The sequence below is a fragment of the Pantherophis guttatus genome, chromosome 8, assembly GCF_059756535.1.
Source record: "Pantherophis guttatus breed Tessera chromosome 8, ASM5975653v1, whole genome shotgun sequence".
Lineage (NCBI taxonomy): Eukaryota > Metazoa > Chordata > Lepidosauria > Squamata > Colubridae > Pantherophis > Pantherophis guttatus.
In genome coordinates this window covers 14,689,930-14,705,916 of record NC_142070.1, presented here as the reverse complement: position 1 = coordinate 14,705,916, position 15,987 = coordinate 14,689,930, and the positions used below count along the sequence as shown (strand labels likewise).

At 41.5% G+C, this 15,987-nt stretch overlaps 1 protein-coding gene across 3 annotated transcripts in view; it reads right to left on the bottom strand.

The window, feature by feature from the left end:
• The window catches only part of HERC3 (HECT and RLD domain containing E3 ubiquitin protein ligase 3), a 64,682-nt gene that overhangs the window by 34,443 nt on the left and 14,252 nt on the right, over positions 1-15,987 (bottom strand). For all 3 annotated transcript variants that reach the window (XM_060686958.2, XM_060686959.2, XM_087875129.1), the window contains 5 exons: positions 12,208-12,472; positions 4,654-4,813; positions 3,614-3,690; positions 2,312-2,533; positions 282-373 (listed from right to left, as the gene is read on the bottom strand). In XM_060686958.2, coding sequence (XP_060542941.2) covers positions 282-373; positions 2,312-2,533; positions 3,614-3,690; positions 4,654-4,813; positions 12,208-12,472 — 816 coding nt within the window. The remainder of the gene's footprint in view (positions 1-281; positions 374-2,311; positions 2,534-3,613; positions 3,691-4,653; positions 4,814-12,207; positions 12,473-15,987) is intronic.

Here is a 15,987-nt window from a genome sequence, read left to right as displayed (position 1 = left end):
CTGAAGTTCAAAAATGTTCTTTAGGAAGCAGGAAGGGCCTTTCGTTTCAAAATGTTTTCAACTAAATTGTAATATTTATTGTTAATACTTGCTTCTTCTATTGGATTCTATTTGGATCATTTTGCTTGTATACGCTAAAGGGCTAGCACATATCAAATAGCAATACTACTATGATTGGATGGAGAAAGAATGTCCTTCCCGCCCTCAAGTACCAGCCAATTTATGATCAATTATAGCGCTGCCTTAGACACATAGCCAACATTTAAAAGATGTTCTCCTACCTTTGTCAGAACAGCAGTATGGTCATTTCCACAGCTGATGTAGACAACTTTTTGAGTCCTTAAAAGTTTCACATGGCAAGGAGATTCCCGATCTGCATTAAAGAGTATAAAAAGCTATAAAACTTGGCTATTCCAAGGAGAAAGGAACTGCTACAGATCCCAGGTCCTATTTGACCGCTTGTTCTTCAAATGTTGCAGACCAGTTGCTAGAATTCTCAAGGATGGCCATGGTGCTTGGAAGATTTAAGTGGCTGAAGACGATGTGTAGGGTAATCAGATTGGGGAAATTTACTAAGGTTGCCTCCACTAAATTCTGGTTAAAAGGTTTTCTGGAATCTGATGGCTGTAATATTTAACAGCCTTTTTTTTTTTCTGTGTAAGCAGGACTTTTTGCCAAGCCTCTCTTTTGCAGCTACCCACAATTGTATGAATAAGAAAAGAAAGCCCACAAAGAAGGCTCCCCATTCAAAGACTTAAAATTCTCCATGATGGATCTTCCCAAAGGGAAAAGCAGAAGGAATGGCTTCTACCCTGCAAGCATTTTGATTGAGTTTGTGTCAAGATCAAAGGACTCTTATGTTGTTGCAACCATTATTGCTTCTTAACTTGCCAAAGGACTAGGGGGGAGGGAAAGGTGAGACAGAATGCAGGCTCCAGACTTCAAGGCGGAAAGCCCTGAGGGCCAAGGACACATCTGCAGGTGTCAGCCAAAACCAGAGACTCTTTCTCATAACAATACAATGATAGTCAATTGGACAATGTGACCTGCACTAAAAGGGGTGAGGGGGAATTCTATAAGGTAACTATGTGGGTTTGCATGGGAATTAGATAGAGCTGGTATTGCCTTCAATAGTATCAAAATGATGTACTCAATAAAGTTTTGCATTGAGACATTGGCAAGTTTCCAGTGTGCTTGCTTTAGTTGGGTTCGTCAACAGAACGGATGTTGACAGTTCACTTTTCATAAAGGATTTTCATAAAGCACAATGGCAATGTTTTAAGGCCATTCCACTAAAGAAAAATACATGCCCAACCACACAGTTGTAATGGGCCTCATATCAATTCCACCAGGCCGATTAATACACAGAGATGGTTAAGTATCTGAACTAGGCAGAAAAGAGAAGGAAAGAGTTTCATCTCCTTAAAATCTCCCTCTCTTCCTTTCCATTTCTGTGGCTGTTCAGAGATACGCTTGGGCTAAGATGTTTTATAGATGGCACTTTCCACCGGTAAGACTGGCAAAGATGTTTAAAGACAAATCAGCTAAATGTTGGAAATGTCACCAGGCACCTGGGTCGAATTATAATATGTGGTGGAAATGCACAGAAACCAAAAAATATTGGACAAAAATATATACGTGGTTGGAGAAGATGACACAACAACATATTGATTTGAAACCCGAAATATTTTCGTTGGGGATTTTACTAGAAACTTATAGTAAAGAGAATGTATATTTGATTATTCATGTAATAACTGCAACTAGGATTGTATTTGCGCAAAATTGGAAAAGTGAAGATATTCCTACGGATGAGAATGTGATTAGGAAAATATTAGAATGTGCAGAAATGAATAGGTTAACACTTGTAATTAAAGAGAAGGATCAAACTGAATATTATATTGTATGGGAACTATTTTACCGATGGCTAGAGAATAAATATGAAAGTTAGAAATAAAAGTAGATGAGTGAAATACAGAAAATATATTAATAGAATTAAATAAGCTTAGAAGAGAATTGTTACAGTAGTAGATATGCTATGTATATCAGTATTAAGAATAGACAAATAAAGAATATGGCTGTAAATTTTAATTGTTATTGCATAAGACATTTGTACCCAGACGACACACTGTTTAATGGAAGATGATTGTTTGTATTAAAATATAATAATAAAAAATTATAAAAATAATAATAATAAAAACAGATACGCTTGGGCTGAGAGAGAGAAGCAGCATGAAGAAATCTCTGAGGAAAAAACAGAAGAATTGAGTTGGAAACTTCTGCAACATCTGGAGAAAAGACATCTTTTAAGTACCTTTCTCATCACTCAAACCCAGCTGTCCAGAAGTGTTCTTCCCCCAGCCAAACACAGCTCCTGAGAGGGACAAAGCAAAGCTGTGTGCTCCACCTGCAGCCACCTGAGACAACGGGACCCCGTCAAGCGATCTGACACGTTGAGGAGTGTCCTGCAAAGGGAATTCTTTACCGAGCCCAAGTTGCCCGTGGTTGTTCTGTCCCCATGCAAAGAACTGTCCATCTGTGGGGGAGGGAGGGGAGAAATAAAACCCAGAGCTCAGGAAAAAAACAAACTTTTTTCACCTCCCAGCATATAAGTAGTCCTCGACTTACAACCATTCATTTAGTGAACACTCAAAGTTACAACGGCAGTGAAAAAAGAGACTTATTTTTCACCCTTATGACCTTTGTAGCATTCCCCATGATCAATCATGTGATCAAAATTCAGATGCTCGACAACTGGTTCGTCCTTATGACCGCTGCTGTGTCCCACGTGATCACCTTTTGCAGCCTTCTGACAAGCAAAATCTGTAGGGAAGCCAGATTCGCTTAACAACTGGGGTGCTAGCTTATCAACTGCAGTGATTCGCTTAAAAACGGTGGCAAGAAAGGTCATAAAATGGAGCAAAACTCACTTAACTAACGTTTCACTTAACCACAAAAATGTTGGGCTCAATTATGGTCGCAAGTCAAGGACTACCTCTATTGCAATCACATGAAGAAAAGCTAACATGTTATTTCTTTAAAACATTTATACAGCTACCCACGTTATATCGAGATATATATATAATTGAGATAATTAGAGAGAGCCAGTTTGGTCTAGTGGCAGCCTGTCAAGCTGGGGCCAGCAGGCTGGATATGGCCCACATAGGCCACGCCCAGGCCTGCACAGGCCACACCCACCCCAGCTCCGCAAAGGCAAAAAACATCCCGATAACGTCACGATACAGCCTGCAATGCAATCGGGTTTGACACCCCTGGTCTAGTGAAATGTGTCCAACCTTAGAACTTAAAGATTTGTGGACTTCAGCTCCCAGAATTCCCCAGCCATTATAGCTCCATTACAGTTGTATGTTAAGAACTACTTATAGTGTGCCGAATAGACGTACTTTTGAGAAATTCTACTGTTGAAACTAGTATATTTCAGATATTACAGAGAATTACCATTTTTAGAAACATTATCTTCTGTTGACAAGAAAAAGAAGTGAGGGTCATCCTCTTTTTGAAAATTTTCCCAGAACTGTTACTATCATTGAGTAGAAACTTGTTTAACTGGAAGGGTAATTAAAAGTTGAATTATTAAATGTTAAAATGGTCATACCAGCTGCTAGAGCTAGACAATGCCAGTTCCCGCACGAGACCTGCAGGATCATCTCTTGGTTCAGCTTTTTTATTAACCTAAGAAAATAAAATAAATTACACACTTTAACAAAGTTGCGGAGGTGTAATATAATTACCTGGTCTTCATTATTATCATCTCTATTACAGAGATTGTAACAGTGAGACTAATTTAGGCAATATTATCATAGTCCTAAAACATTATTGGCTTGAATTTTAAAAGAAAACAAGAAACATAGGAGTGCTTTTTTATTAAATATGATCATGTACTTAGTGGATGAATATCACAGAGGACACAAAAATGAATCAAGAGATGTCTATTAAATCACTTGCCTGTAACAGAATAACAGAGTTGGAAGGGACCTTGGAGGTCTTCTAGTCTAACCCCTGCTCAAGTAGGAAACCCTACATCACTTCAGACAAATGTCTGTCCAATCTCTTCTTTAAAACTTCCAGTGATGGAGCACCCACAACTTCTGAAGGCAGGCCGTTCCACTGATTAATTGTTCTAACTGTCAGGAAATTTCTCCTTAGTACTAGGCTGCTTCTCTCCTTAACTAGTTTCCACTCATTGCTTCTTGTCCTGCATTCAGGTACTTTGGAAAATAGGTTGACCCCCTCTTCTTTGTGGCAGCCCCTCAAATATTGGAAGACTGCTATCATATCACCCCCAGTCCTTCTTTTCATTAAACTAGGCATACCCAATTTCAGCAACTGTTGTTTATATGTTTTAGCCTCCAGTCCTCTAATCTTCTGTTGTTCTTCTCTGCACTCTTTCTAGAGTCTCAACATCTTTTTTACATCGTGGCGACCAAAACTGAATGCAGTATTCCAATGGCCTTACTAAACTATTATAGAGAGTTATTAACACTTCACATGATCTTGATTCTATCCCTCTGTTAATATATCTGCAATCTTCCACTGTCTTTCACTTTTTTATGGAAAAACAGATTTCCTTGAAATCAATCTGCAATCTTCCACAAGAATAAGAAAAGTCCGACAAGCATAATCTCTCATCTTTACCTTGGAATTGTTACAGCATCTTCCGTCGTTGTAAGGCCCAACTGCCCATCACTTCCTGCGCCCCAGGAAAAAAGCTGGCCTTGGTCACTAAGCGCGACATTATGAGACTCACCACAGGCCACATGGACAATGTGCTGATCGGCTAAAGCATCAATTTGTTCTGAGGGAAAAACAAGAGAAAGGTTGAACCTTTCCAAGAATCCAAAACCTTTTACCTCATGCGGCCCGTCGAAGCAGAAAGAGTGGAAGGGGAAGAAGAGAGAGAGCTCAAAACCCAAGATTCGTTAAAGCTATCATAGCTGAGTTGACCATGAGCCTCAACTCCTAAATATAAAGAGGTAGTATCTTGTAGGTCATTTGAAGTTATGCAAAACTGCTGAAAACCTTTGAATTTTCAGAATTCTCCATCAGGCAAGTGGACTAGAACAGGGGTCTCCAACCTTGGCAACTTTAAGACTTGTGGACTTCAACCCCCAGAGTTGGAGACCCCTGGACTAGAACATAAAAGTAGTTGGAAGATTTCTATTTCCAAAACAAAAGATTTATTTATTTAAGAACATGTATGTGGCCGCCCATCTCACTTTCAGTCCAGGCAGATGACAAGGATAAAAACCCAATACAAAAACAATAAAAAATAAGCCCCCATTAATCTTGTGACAAAATCAAATGAGTCGTTTGATGGGCTCCATCCCACTCTGGGATCCCCAGCCCCATTGGCAAAACTAGATCTTCAGGGCCTTGCGAAGGACTGTCAAAGTAGGGGCCAATCTTATCTCCCTCCAGAGGGAGGGAGCCACCACAGAGAAGGCCCTTCTTCTTGAACCCGCTAGATGGACCTCTTAAGGAGAAAGGACCCATAACATTCCCTGCCTCCCCACTCTCTAGTGGGTCAGGTACATATGACTGGCAAAAGATGGTCCTTCAAAGATTTGGTTCCTCCTGCAACTTATCATAACTGAACACTACTACGCATCTAAAAATATCCAATTTGCATGTCTGAAACTTCCCTAAATATTATGCCATCTGATACAGATACAGTAGTGGCCAAAATTGTGGAAACCTTTTGGGAAAAGTGTATTTTCTAAAACTAGCTAATAACACCACTTTTTTTGAGAGTAGTACTAAAATTATACATCAATGGAAAGATAATTTAATCAAGAATGTAATGCAGTAACTTTTATGAAGGATTTGCTATTAGAATAGCAATTATAAAGAAGAAAAGTGAAACGAGATATACAAAAATTATCACCATAGAAAAAACGAGATACACAAATATTATCACCATATCAGTTAATACTTAGTTGGGTAACCTTTAGCATGAATTACGGCCTTACAACGTCTTCTCATGGAGTGAACCAAGTCTTTTAGTTCTGCAGCTGTTATAATGTGAAACCAAGATGGAATGATTGCTTCTATTAACTGGGTTTTATTGCTGGGTTGCTTCTGACTAACAAGTTTCTTTAGTCGGCTCCATAGGTTTTCAATTGGGTTAATGTCTGGGCTATTCCCAGGCCATTCCAGCAGTGGAAGATGATTATCTTGAAACTCCAAAAAAAAAGTAGTGTTATTAGCCATCAGACCTTAAAAATACACTTTTCCCAAAAGGTTTCCACAATTTTGGCCACTACTGTATCAGCCAATTTTTTCCTCTGTCCCCACTATTGTCTACTCCATGCTAGTTCTGTTACAAAACTGTAGTGTTGCCAGTTTCCCATAATGCTAAATTGCAACTACCCTCCACGAGAATCTTTTTCTCTAGATCAGGGGTCAGCAACCCACAGCTCTGGAGCCTCATGTGGCTCTTTTATCCCTCTGCTGCAGCTCCCTGTTGCTGGTCAGCTCCACAATTGATAGGGCTTTCGGTTAGGACAGGTAGAGGAAAAAGGATGCCACGCTAGGAGGAGACTCTATGGTGGGGGAACTGGACTTCTCGTCAGCAGAGGGAAAAGGACACCACACTAGGAGGAGACTTTGATGTGGGAACCGGACTTCCGGTGGACTCCAGAATTGGAATGGGAGCTTCTGGTTAGGACTTTTTTTTTTTTTTTGTAAATATTTTTTATTTATTTTTTCCAAATTTAAACATAAAACATAACTTTCAAGAGCAAAAATCTCGATCCGGTCATAGATGGTTACCACACTTACATTCCTTTCACAAGCTCAATTCACAATTTCCATTACATCTTTTATAAGTAAACAAAAAAAGAAAAGAAGATAAAAAAGAAATTCAAAACTTTAAAAAAACCAGTTTTAACTCAAATTTAACATTTTCATCTATATAAATCCATTATATCGATCCAAAATTAGTTTCAAATTCACTTTCACTCATTTTTACATCTGCATAACAATTCTAAACATATCTTTATTCTTCTTTACCTTATATCTTATACAAGTCATATCAAAATAATTTTTACAATATTCTAACCTCTTGTTAAGTGTTTACCTTACAATGTTATCACCATTTATTCTTAATTTCAATTCAATACCATTCCATTTTTATTATATTTTATAAAACAACATTTTGTCTAATTTTAATCCTTTGACCCTTATCCTCAAATCAGTTTACCTTAGGTTTTTTTTTTCCTCCCAGTTTACATATTACACAGATTTCTCACAAAGGACTTTTGTGGCTCTTTGAGTGTTTAAGGTTGCCGACCCCTGCTCTAGATAGCAAGGAGAAGGTCTTGTTTCTCCATTATACTGGGATAAAATGGGCAGTGATGCTTTACCAGTATTCAGTGCACTGCTCCTGACAAATCTCTCAAGTGTCAAGCTAAAAACAATTTAACAGGAGACCAAGACATTCATTTAGCATGCAAAGACTACTAAGGCACACCCTTTTACTCTTCAATTTCCCAGAGCTTTCTAGGAAGGTGCTATGAAGCGGTGAAAAATATCTCTGAGATGATCTCCAGTTAACACCCTAACATTATTATCAAGAACTCGTCAGACTGAAAATAGCAATTCGGGAGAACAGCCTCTCCTAGTTTCCTTTAAGAGGCTGCATAGAATTTCAAAGCAGATGGATTTCAGCAACCTTCCAGATGGAATGTAATTTTGGACAGTGCAGCTTGTTCCTTTTATGCCACTTGAGTTCCAGAGGAAGTAGAAAAGATATGCCGAATTCCCTTAGTTGGGCCATCTCAGACTGTGCAAGTTTGATGGCTTCAGGGTGCTTACCCAATGCCTAGAAGTGGTGAGGGCATAAACAAGGATAAACTGATTGCAACTCAAAACTGAGTGTCTCTGCGTTTTTGAGGCCCTGTTGTGGCCCGCCAGCGGCCAGCAGATCTGGCAGCAGATTCGGACAGTGAGGAGGGTGGGGAGGAACATGGGCCAGTCCAGGAGTCTGGGGAAGGCTCTGATGAGGGCTCTGCGTCGGAGGCAGAGAGGGGGCCAGAGCCGTATGCCAGTTATCAGCTGCCTTCGGAGTCAGACATCAGTGAGGCAGACAAACAACTGGAGCCTGTTCCCAGTGTGCGCATGCGCAGAGTTGCCAGACGAAGGGAACAGCTAAAGAACAAGGGTTGACTTGGGAGTAAGGCCACAGGTGGACGATGAAGGGCCCCTCCCAGAGGGAATAAAGGAGGAGCAAAAGGGGAGGTGTTTTGCAGGTGACAATTACCGTGTTTCCCCGAAAATAAGACAGGGTCTTATTTTCTTTTGACCCCCGAAATATGGCCTTGGCCTTATTATCGGGAGGGTCTTATTATTTTTCAGGTGCAGGAGGCCCCTAAACATAGGCCCACTGCAGGGGAACTGGTGCCGGAGCACTGACCAGCTGCTTTGCCGGTTCTGCTCAGGCTGCTGCCTCCAGCAATCATGGCAAGTTTTAATTTGCTTCCCGTGCAAACAGCATGAGATGAGGTGGGGGGGGCGAATGGTGGGGGAACATGCCCCACGTGCACCTGCCATCCACCCGGAATGGCCTCACGGAGGCCATTCCCGCAAATCGTAGCTTGCACCCCCCTTCTCTTAGTGGCGACCGCAAACAAACTCTTGCCAGCCCTAGCCCTGTCAACCTGGGGAGACGGGTACTGGTGCCGGAGCCACCGGGAGGGGCATTTTTTCTCTCCCCGGTCTCCAGAGGCTTTCCTTGAGCCTCCAGGAGGGCGAAAATGGCCTTTCCAGGCTCCAGAGGCCCTCTGGAAGCCGGAAACGAGCCCGTTTCCAGCCTTCCCGAACTTCCGTTAGGCCCGTTTTTCGCCCTCCCTGAGCCTCCGCGCACACCTTGCACTTACCTGCATTCAAAACAGACTGCATGGGGACTCCTGGGAGGGGCGGGGTGGGCGGGTCCAGCCAGGAGTGGGATTTGCGGGTTGTCCGAACTGCACAGACTCTTAGCTAGAGGTTCTCCCGAACCCTTGCAAACCCCCAGCAGCCTACCCCTTGTTTGGGACTGTGAATTGTTTGTGAGATACCTCGGCTCTTGTATTCATTGGTTTCGTTTTTAATTATATTGTTCACTTTGTTTTATATTGGCTTTCTACAGTATTGTCAATCACTCAGAGTTTTTTGTTATATGCAACCATATATACATTTTGAAAATAAAAAAATAAAATTCCAAATCCAAAAGAATTTTGGTCCTTTCAAAGGGCCAACCTTTAAAAATCGTTGGTTTGGAGACACACATGAATTTAGTGGAATAAACAAACTGAATTATGGAAGTTTGACCAAACTATCCTCAAGTTAGTACATATGTTTTGCATTTCTTAACCAAGCTAGAGACCAGACTGTATTCATATTGGAAAAGAACAACACGTTACAGGCATGTTTCCAAAATCTACCCTGCAGATGGCAAAATATAATTATTTTCCAAAAACCTCAGTTTGTGTGGGAATAATCTGTGGGGGATAACAGTACTAAACTGGACTATTGGATTCTGCAAGCAAATAGGTTGAGAAGGAAAATCCATGTGAACATGATTGTAAAAGGAGAAATTTATTTTTAAAACTTGTTACCATTGGGGCCACTTCAAAAGATAAACGAATTTTTCCCAATATGTATACCGTGTTTCCCTGAAAATAAGACCCTGTCTTATATTTTTTTGAACCCTGAAATAACGCTTGGCCTTATTGCCATGCACTCAAAAGCCTGATTGGGCTTATTATCAGGGGACGTCTTATTTTGGGGGAAACAGGGTAGCTACAAACTTTTTCACTTCTCTACCTTCAATAATACATATAGAAACACTAAAGGTTTTGTTTTGTATTTGTTCAATCATCAATGTTTGGAATGCTGGCTGACAATTTCCTTATTTCCATGGTTTGGGGTATTTCAAAGTAGTTTAGGCTTAACAGGGAAAATATCCAATTAGATTGATAAAACAAATATTTAAAGTATTTGAAATCAGCCCAGTAAAAAAATTTAAGACAGAAATGATGAAACATACTAAAATTACCCAAAACTACCCTGTTTCCCCCAAAATAAGACATCCCTTGATAATAAGCCATTCGGGCTTTTGAGTGCATGGCAATAAGGCCAAGTGCTTATTTCAGGGTTAAAAAAATATAAGATAGGGTCTTATTTTCAGGGAAACATGGTAGGAGACCTCCAAGATGCCTTCTAATCAGCAGTGAAATGTTACTGGTTCGCACCAGTTCAGGAGAACCAGTAGTGATAAAAACTACCGGTTCAGGCGAACCAGTAGTAAAGAAAAGCTACCTTTCTGACGATCAGCTGTGCCGCGCAATTTAAAATCGCTAGAAAGCAGGAAATCCTGCTTTCTAGTGAATCTAAATCACACGACATAGCTGTTCCCCCCCTCGCTGTTCTACTTACCTGCCCAAGCCTCCTTTTTCCACGTGAAGTGCACATTTGATGCGTACTGCACATGTGCACACACAGCATGCCCTTGGCGCGCACCACGCATGAAGGCAGTGAACCGGTGACAAACCAGGGGAAGATTTCACCACTGCTTCCAACTCTGTTATACTCCTTTCTCCTCCTCTTTTCCCCACAACAACCACCACCTTGTGAGGTGAGTGGGGCTGAGGGAGAGTGACCAGCCCAAAATCACCCAGGTGGCTTTCATGCCTAAGGCAGGAATATGATACCACCATGCCCTCCTCACATCTCTGAGATCAGTGGTGGGACACTGTAGGTTTAACAACCGGTTCGGTGATTACGTTCTTTATGTACACATGAGCAGTTTTACAAATACTAACCTTCTGTGTTACCACCTGGGAGTAACACAGCTGAGGCGTAGCAATCCATTCTGCCGTGCCAATCAGCTGAGAAGAGAAAGGTAAGTAAAGCACAGGGGCGGGCCAACCTGATCATCGGAGCTACCGGTTCGCCTGAACCGGTCCGAACCAGTAGAATCCCACCCCTGCCTGAGACCGTAACATTTTAAAAAAGCAAAGCACAGTCTGTGGCTATAAAGAGACTTCCCTATCCCTACCTTTTAGAATTTGAAATAGAGTCCATAAAATCTATACCATTTGAGACTTTCTATCCATCAGACCAGAGGAGAGAGAAAGCTGCTTTAGTGATTTTGGGAAAGCAACTGTTTGCAAAGCTGCCAAAATCTGAATGAGTAAGAGACTACCAGCATTCTTTTAGCTCTCTGTCAACATCATGGACAAACTGAAACAGGGTGCTCTTGTTGCTGCAAGTGTAAGGAAAAGGATATAATTTGAACAAAACACACTCTGGACGTGACACTTCATGGTTCCTGACAAAGGTTATTTTGAGGTCAGACAGAAAGAGCAACTTAAGCAGGGATGAAATCCAGCAGGTTCTGATAGGTTCTGGAGAACCGGTAGTGGAAATTTTGAGCAGTTTGGAGAACCAGCAGCGGAAATTTTGAGTAGTTTAGAGAACCAGTAAATACCACCTCTGGCTGGCCCCAAAATGGGGTGCAAATGGAGATTTTGCAGTATCCTTCCCCTGCCACGCCCACCAAGCCACACCCACAGAACCGGTAGTAAAAAAATTTGGATTTCACCACTGAACTTAAGCCAGATCTTCTAGATGAGAAGGAAATTACCTTCTCATTATAGAGTTTTATAGAGACTCTTAGTTCACCATTAAAAAGTCCTAACTTTTTCTTAACTTTTCTTATACTGGTCACTCCCCACAAATAATTCAAATAATCTACTATCAAACACAGTATTGATAATATCGCTCCCCAATGTTTTCACCGTTTGGAGCACGTCTCACAGCAAACCCTGTTTGTGAAAGTGTCCTCTAACTTGCTTTCAAAATCTCAGAAGCAAAAAAACCCCCAACATTTGGAACCCCTGATTAACAATACAGTCACAGAAAAAAACATAAATATAAGAATGATAATTCAAAACTCTTCTTCTTCTTCTTCTTGTGCCATATCTGTCATCGGACATTAGCTGGTGATCCTATTTTTATCAACAGCCACACGAAAAAGTGCTGTTAAGTTTTGTCCAAACCAGTCTCTTAGATTTTGAAGCCATGATGTTCTTCTCCTGTTCGTTTGCCTTCAATTTTCCCCTCAAACCTATTAGAAACAATAAATGCCAACCAAGACTAATCATGAAAATGAAAGGATTTGGAATCAAGACCTCAAAATCAACCCACCTGGCTTGCCACCTTCTCTCTCATGACCGAGTTGGCCTTTGGTGTTCACCCCACAGGTGTAAACTTCCCCATCTTCCAGCAAGAACACAGAGTGGTGTTTCCCACAAGCCACTTCCTTGACACTCCTCTCGTGAACGAATTCAGTGGTCTGAGGTTCAGGGATGACCGCCTGCAGAGTACTATCTGAGCCAGGAAATCCGAAAGACCAATATCCCCAACATAACATCTTCTCCGCTTTCAGCAAGGCATGGATCTTGAAATTTTCCTGCAGATGAAAGAAGAAGAAATATCTCTCTCAAAAAAAAGAAAATAATAGGGATTGCTGTGACCCAGGCCCAAGTAGTTAGTATTAAATACAAACAGTTCGAAAACAAACAGACTTTATTAGAACAGCTGGGAATTAACTCATTCTCAGTGTAGTTTGCTACACTAGTCATATTTCGTGTAGCAGATAAAAATGAATTTCCCAGATCACATTTTTCCTGCTTCTACAAGTTGCTGTTCAATCTCCTTCAATAAAGTGGCCCAAATAGCAATAGTACTTAGACTTATATACTGCTTCACAGTGCTTTACAGCCCTCTCTAAGTGGTTTACAGTCAGCCTATTTACCCCAACAATCTGGGTCCTCATTGTACCAACCTCGGAAGGATGGGAGGCTGAGTCAACCTTGAGCCGGTGAGACTCGAACTGCTGGCAGTCGGCAGAATTAGCTTGCAATACTGCATTCTAACCACTGCGCCACCATGGCTCCTATTAAGTTCTTTATCCAGAAGTCTCTGCCAGTTCACTTGCCCATTGTGGGACGCTAATGAAAAGCAGAGATTTTATTTCTTGTTCTGATTCTTGAGAAAAAGCTGCAGCAATAGTTGTGTTGAAATCTCAGGTTGTCACTTTTGAAAGGGCAGCTTCTGCTCTGCTGATCATTACCGCCTAACTACAAACTTCTCTGATTCCCTTCCCCACATTATCAGTGGAAACAAACAGCCAAATGTGCTGAACATTGAACTATATTAACTATAATCAAGAAGAGTGGAATTCTTCTGCTCTTTTATTCCTACCCTCAAGGAAAACAGATTTGCTGCTAACTGTTTATCCTCAAGTCATGCTTAATTACCCCATGCTGGAAAGAATAAATTATATAAGATGTTGCAAGTGCTTACAGTACATATTGCAAAAGTACTCCTCTCTACTTCAGACAATTAAAACCTACAGGTCACAACAAAGTACAATGCGTCAAATTCAACTAGGAAGAAGCACTTGGGGAAAAACAGGGTAGCAAACAGAGCACTTTTCTACAAGTATTATTATTATTATTATTATTATTATTAATTTAATTTATATACCGCCCTTCTCCCAAAGGGACTCAGGGCGGTGTACAGCCAGCATAAAAACACACAAATATAAAATTTAAAAACAATTTAAAAATATTAAATAGTTTGGCCCATCTAATTAAAATAAAGCTACCCAATTTAGACATTTAAAATTAAGAATTAACAATTAAAAAATTAAAATTAGGCCAGCCCAGCTTGTTGAAATAAAAGCGTCTTGAGGGCCCGGGGGAAGGTGCGTAAGTCGGGAATCCTCCGTATCTCAGGAGGCAATTCGTTCCAGAGGGCAGGAGCCGCCACAGAGAAGGCTCTCCTCCTGGGGGTCGCCAGCTGACATTGCTTGGCTGACGGCACCCGGAGGAGCCCCTCTCTGCGGGAGCGATTTTCCAGATGTAGCTGTTTTCAGGAGTTTCAGTGAGGGCTCTGGAAAACAGGATAGCAACTAGAGCACTTCTAGTTCTAGTTCACAATCCACGTTCTCCTGGATGCACGGCTGTCTTTGGAAGATCACATGACGGCCGTGGCCAGGGGAGCTTTTTATCAGGTTCACCTGATGCACCAGTTGCATCCCTTTCTGGACCGGGATGCCCTGCGCACAGTCGCTCATGCCCTCATCACGTCCCGTCTGGATTACTGCAACGTTCTCTACATGGGGCTCCCCTTGAAGAGCACTCGGAGGCTCCAACTGGTCCAGAATGCGGCCGCGCGGGTGGTTATGGGTGCGACTCGACGCACCTACGTAACACCCCTCCTGCGCGAGCTGCACTGGCTCCCGGTGGTCTTCCGGGTGCGATTCAAGGTGTTGGTTACCACCTTTAAAGCGCTCCATGGCTTAGGACCGGGGTATATACGAGACCGCCTTCTGCCAGCAACAACCTCCCACCAGCCAATATGCTCCCACAGAGAGGGACTCCTCAGGGTGCCGTCGGCCAAACAATGCCGACTGGCGACACCCAGGGGAGAACCTTCTATGTGGGGGTACCAGCCCTCTGGAATGAGCTGCCCCTAGAGCTTCGTCTTATCCCCGACCTGCGTACTTTTCGCCGCGCCCTTAAGATCCTTCTGTTTCAGCAAGCCGGACTGGCCTAGTAAGAATTTTTAAAATGTATGTATGTTTTAATTCACGGCCAAATTTTATATTCAATTTTAAATTTGTTTTAAATTTTATAAATCTATGTGTTTTAATATGGCTGTACACCACCCTGAGTCCTTTGGGAGAAGGGCGGTATAGAAATCTAATAAACTCTTAAACTCTTGTTCTACCAGTAGGCATTATCAAGATGTAGCTGTTTTCATGGGTTTCAGTGAGAGTTTTGGAAAACAGGATAACAAATAGAGCGCTGATCTACAAGTAGGCATTTTCAAGATATAGCTGTTTTCATGAGTTTCAATTAGGGTTTTGGAAGACAGGTGGCAAATAAAGTACTTATCTATAAATGTGTATTTTCCAGACATAGCTGTGTTCATGAATTTCAATCAGGGTTCTGGAAAGCAAGTTAGCAAATCAAGTACTTATCTACAAGTAGGCATTATCAAGATGTAGCTGTTTTCATGAGTTTCAATTAGGGTTTTGGAAAACAGACAGCAAATAAAAGACTTATTTATAAATAGGTATTTTCCAGACATAGCTGGGTTCATGAGTTTCAATAGCAATAGCACTTAGACTTATATACCGCTTTACAGTGCTTTACAGCACTGTACAAACACCTTTGAAATGCCATTTTTATAGCACTGTGGAGTTATCTTGTTAATTTGTATAAGCAATAGGACCTAATATACCGCTTCACAGTGCTTTACAGCCCTCTCTAAGTGGTTTACAGAGTCAACCTATTGCCCCCAATAATTTGGGTCCTCATTTTACCCACCTCGGAAGGATGGAAGGCTGAGTCAACCTTGAGCCTGGTGAGATTTGAACTGCCAAATTGAAAGCAGCCGGCAGTCAGCAGAAGTAGCCTGCAGTACTGCACTCTTACCGCTGTGCCACCGTGACTCGATGAGTGTTTTGGAAAACAGAATAGCAAATAGAGCACTTTACTACAAGCAGGCATTTTTTTTTTTTTTTTTTAAATTTGATTTATATGCCGCCCTTCTCCGGAGACTCAGGGCGGCTTACAGTGCGTTAAGCAATAGCCTTCATACTTTTGTATATTTATACAAAGTCAGCTTATTGCCCCCACAAACTGGGTCCTCATTTAACCTACCTTAGAAAGGATGGAAGGCTGAGTCAACCTTGAGCCTTGGAGAGATTCGAACCAGCAGTAAATTGCAGGCAGCTGTGTTAATAACAGGGTGCTTTAAACCACTGTAGTACCAAGGCTCTTTTCAAGATGTAGCTGTGTTCATGAGTTTCAGATGAGTGCTACATTCATTCTCCCTCAAGTTCTGAAACACCTCCCTCCTGATTCATCCCAAATTAAATCATCTACCAGTCTAGCCACTTTGTGCATCCGA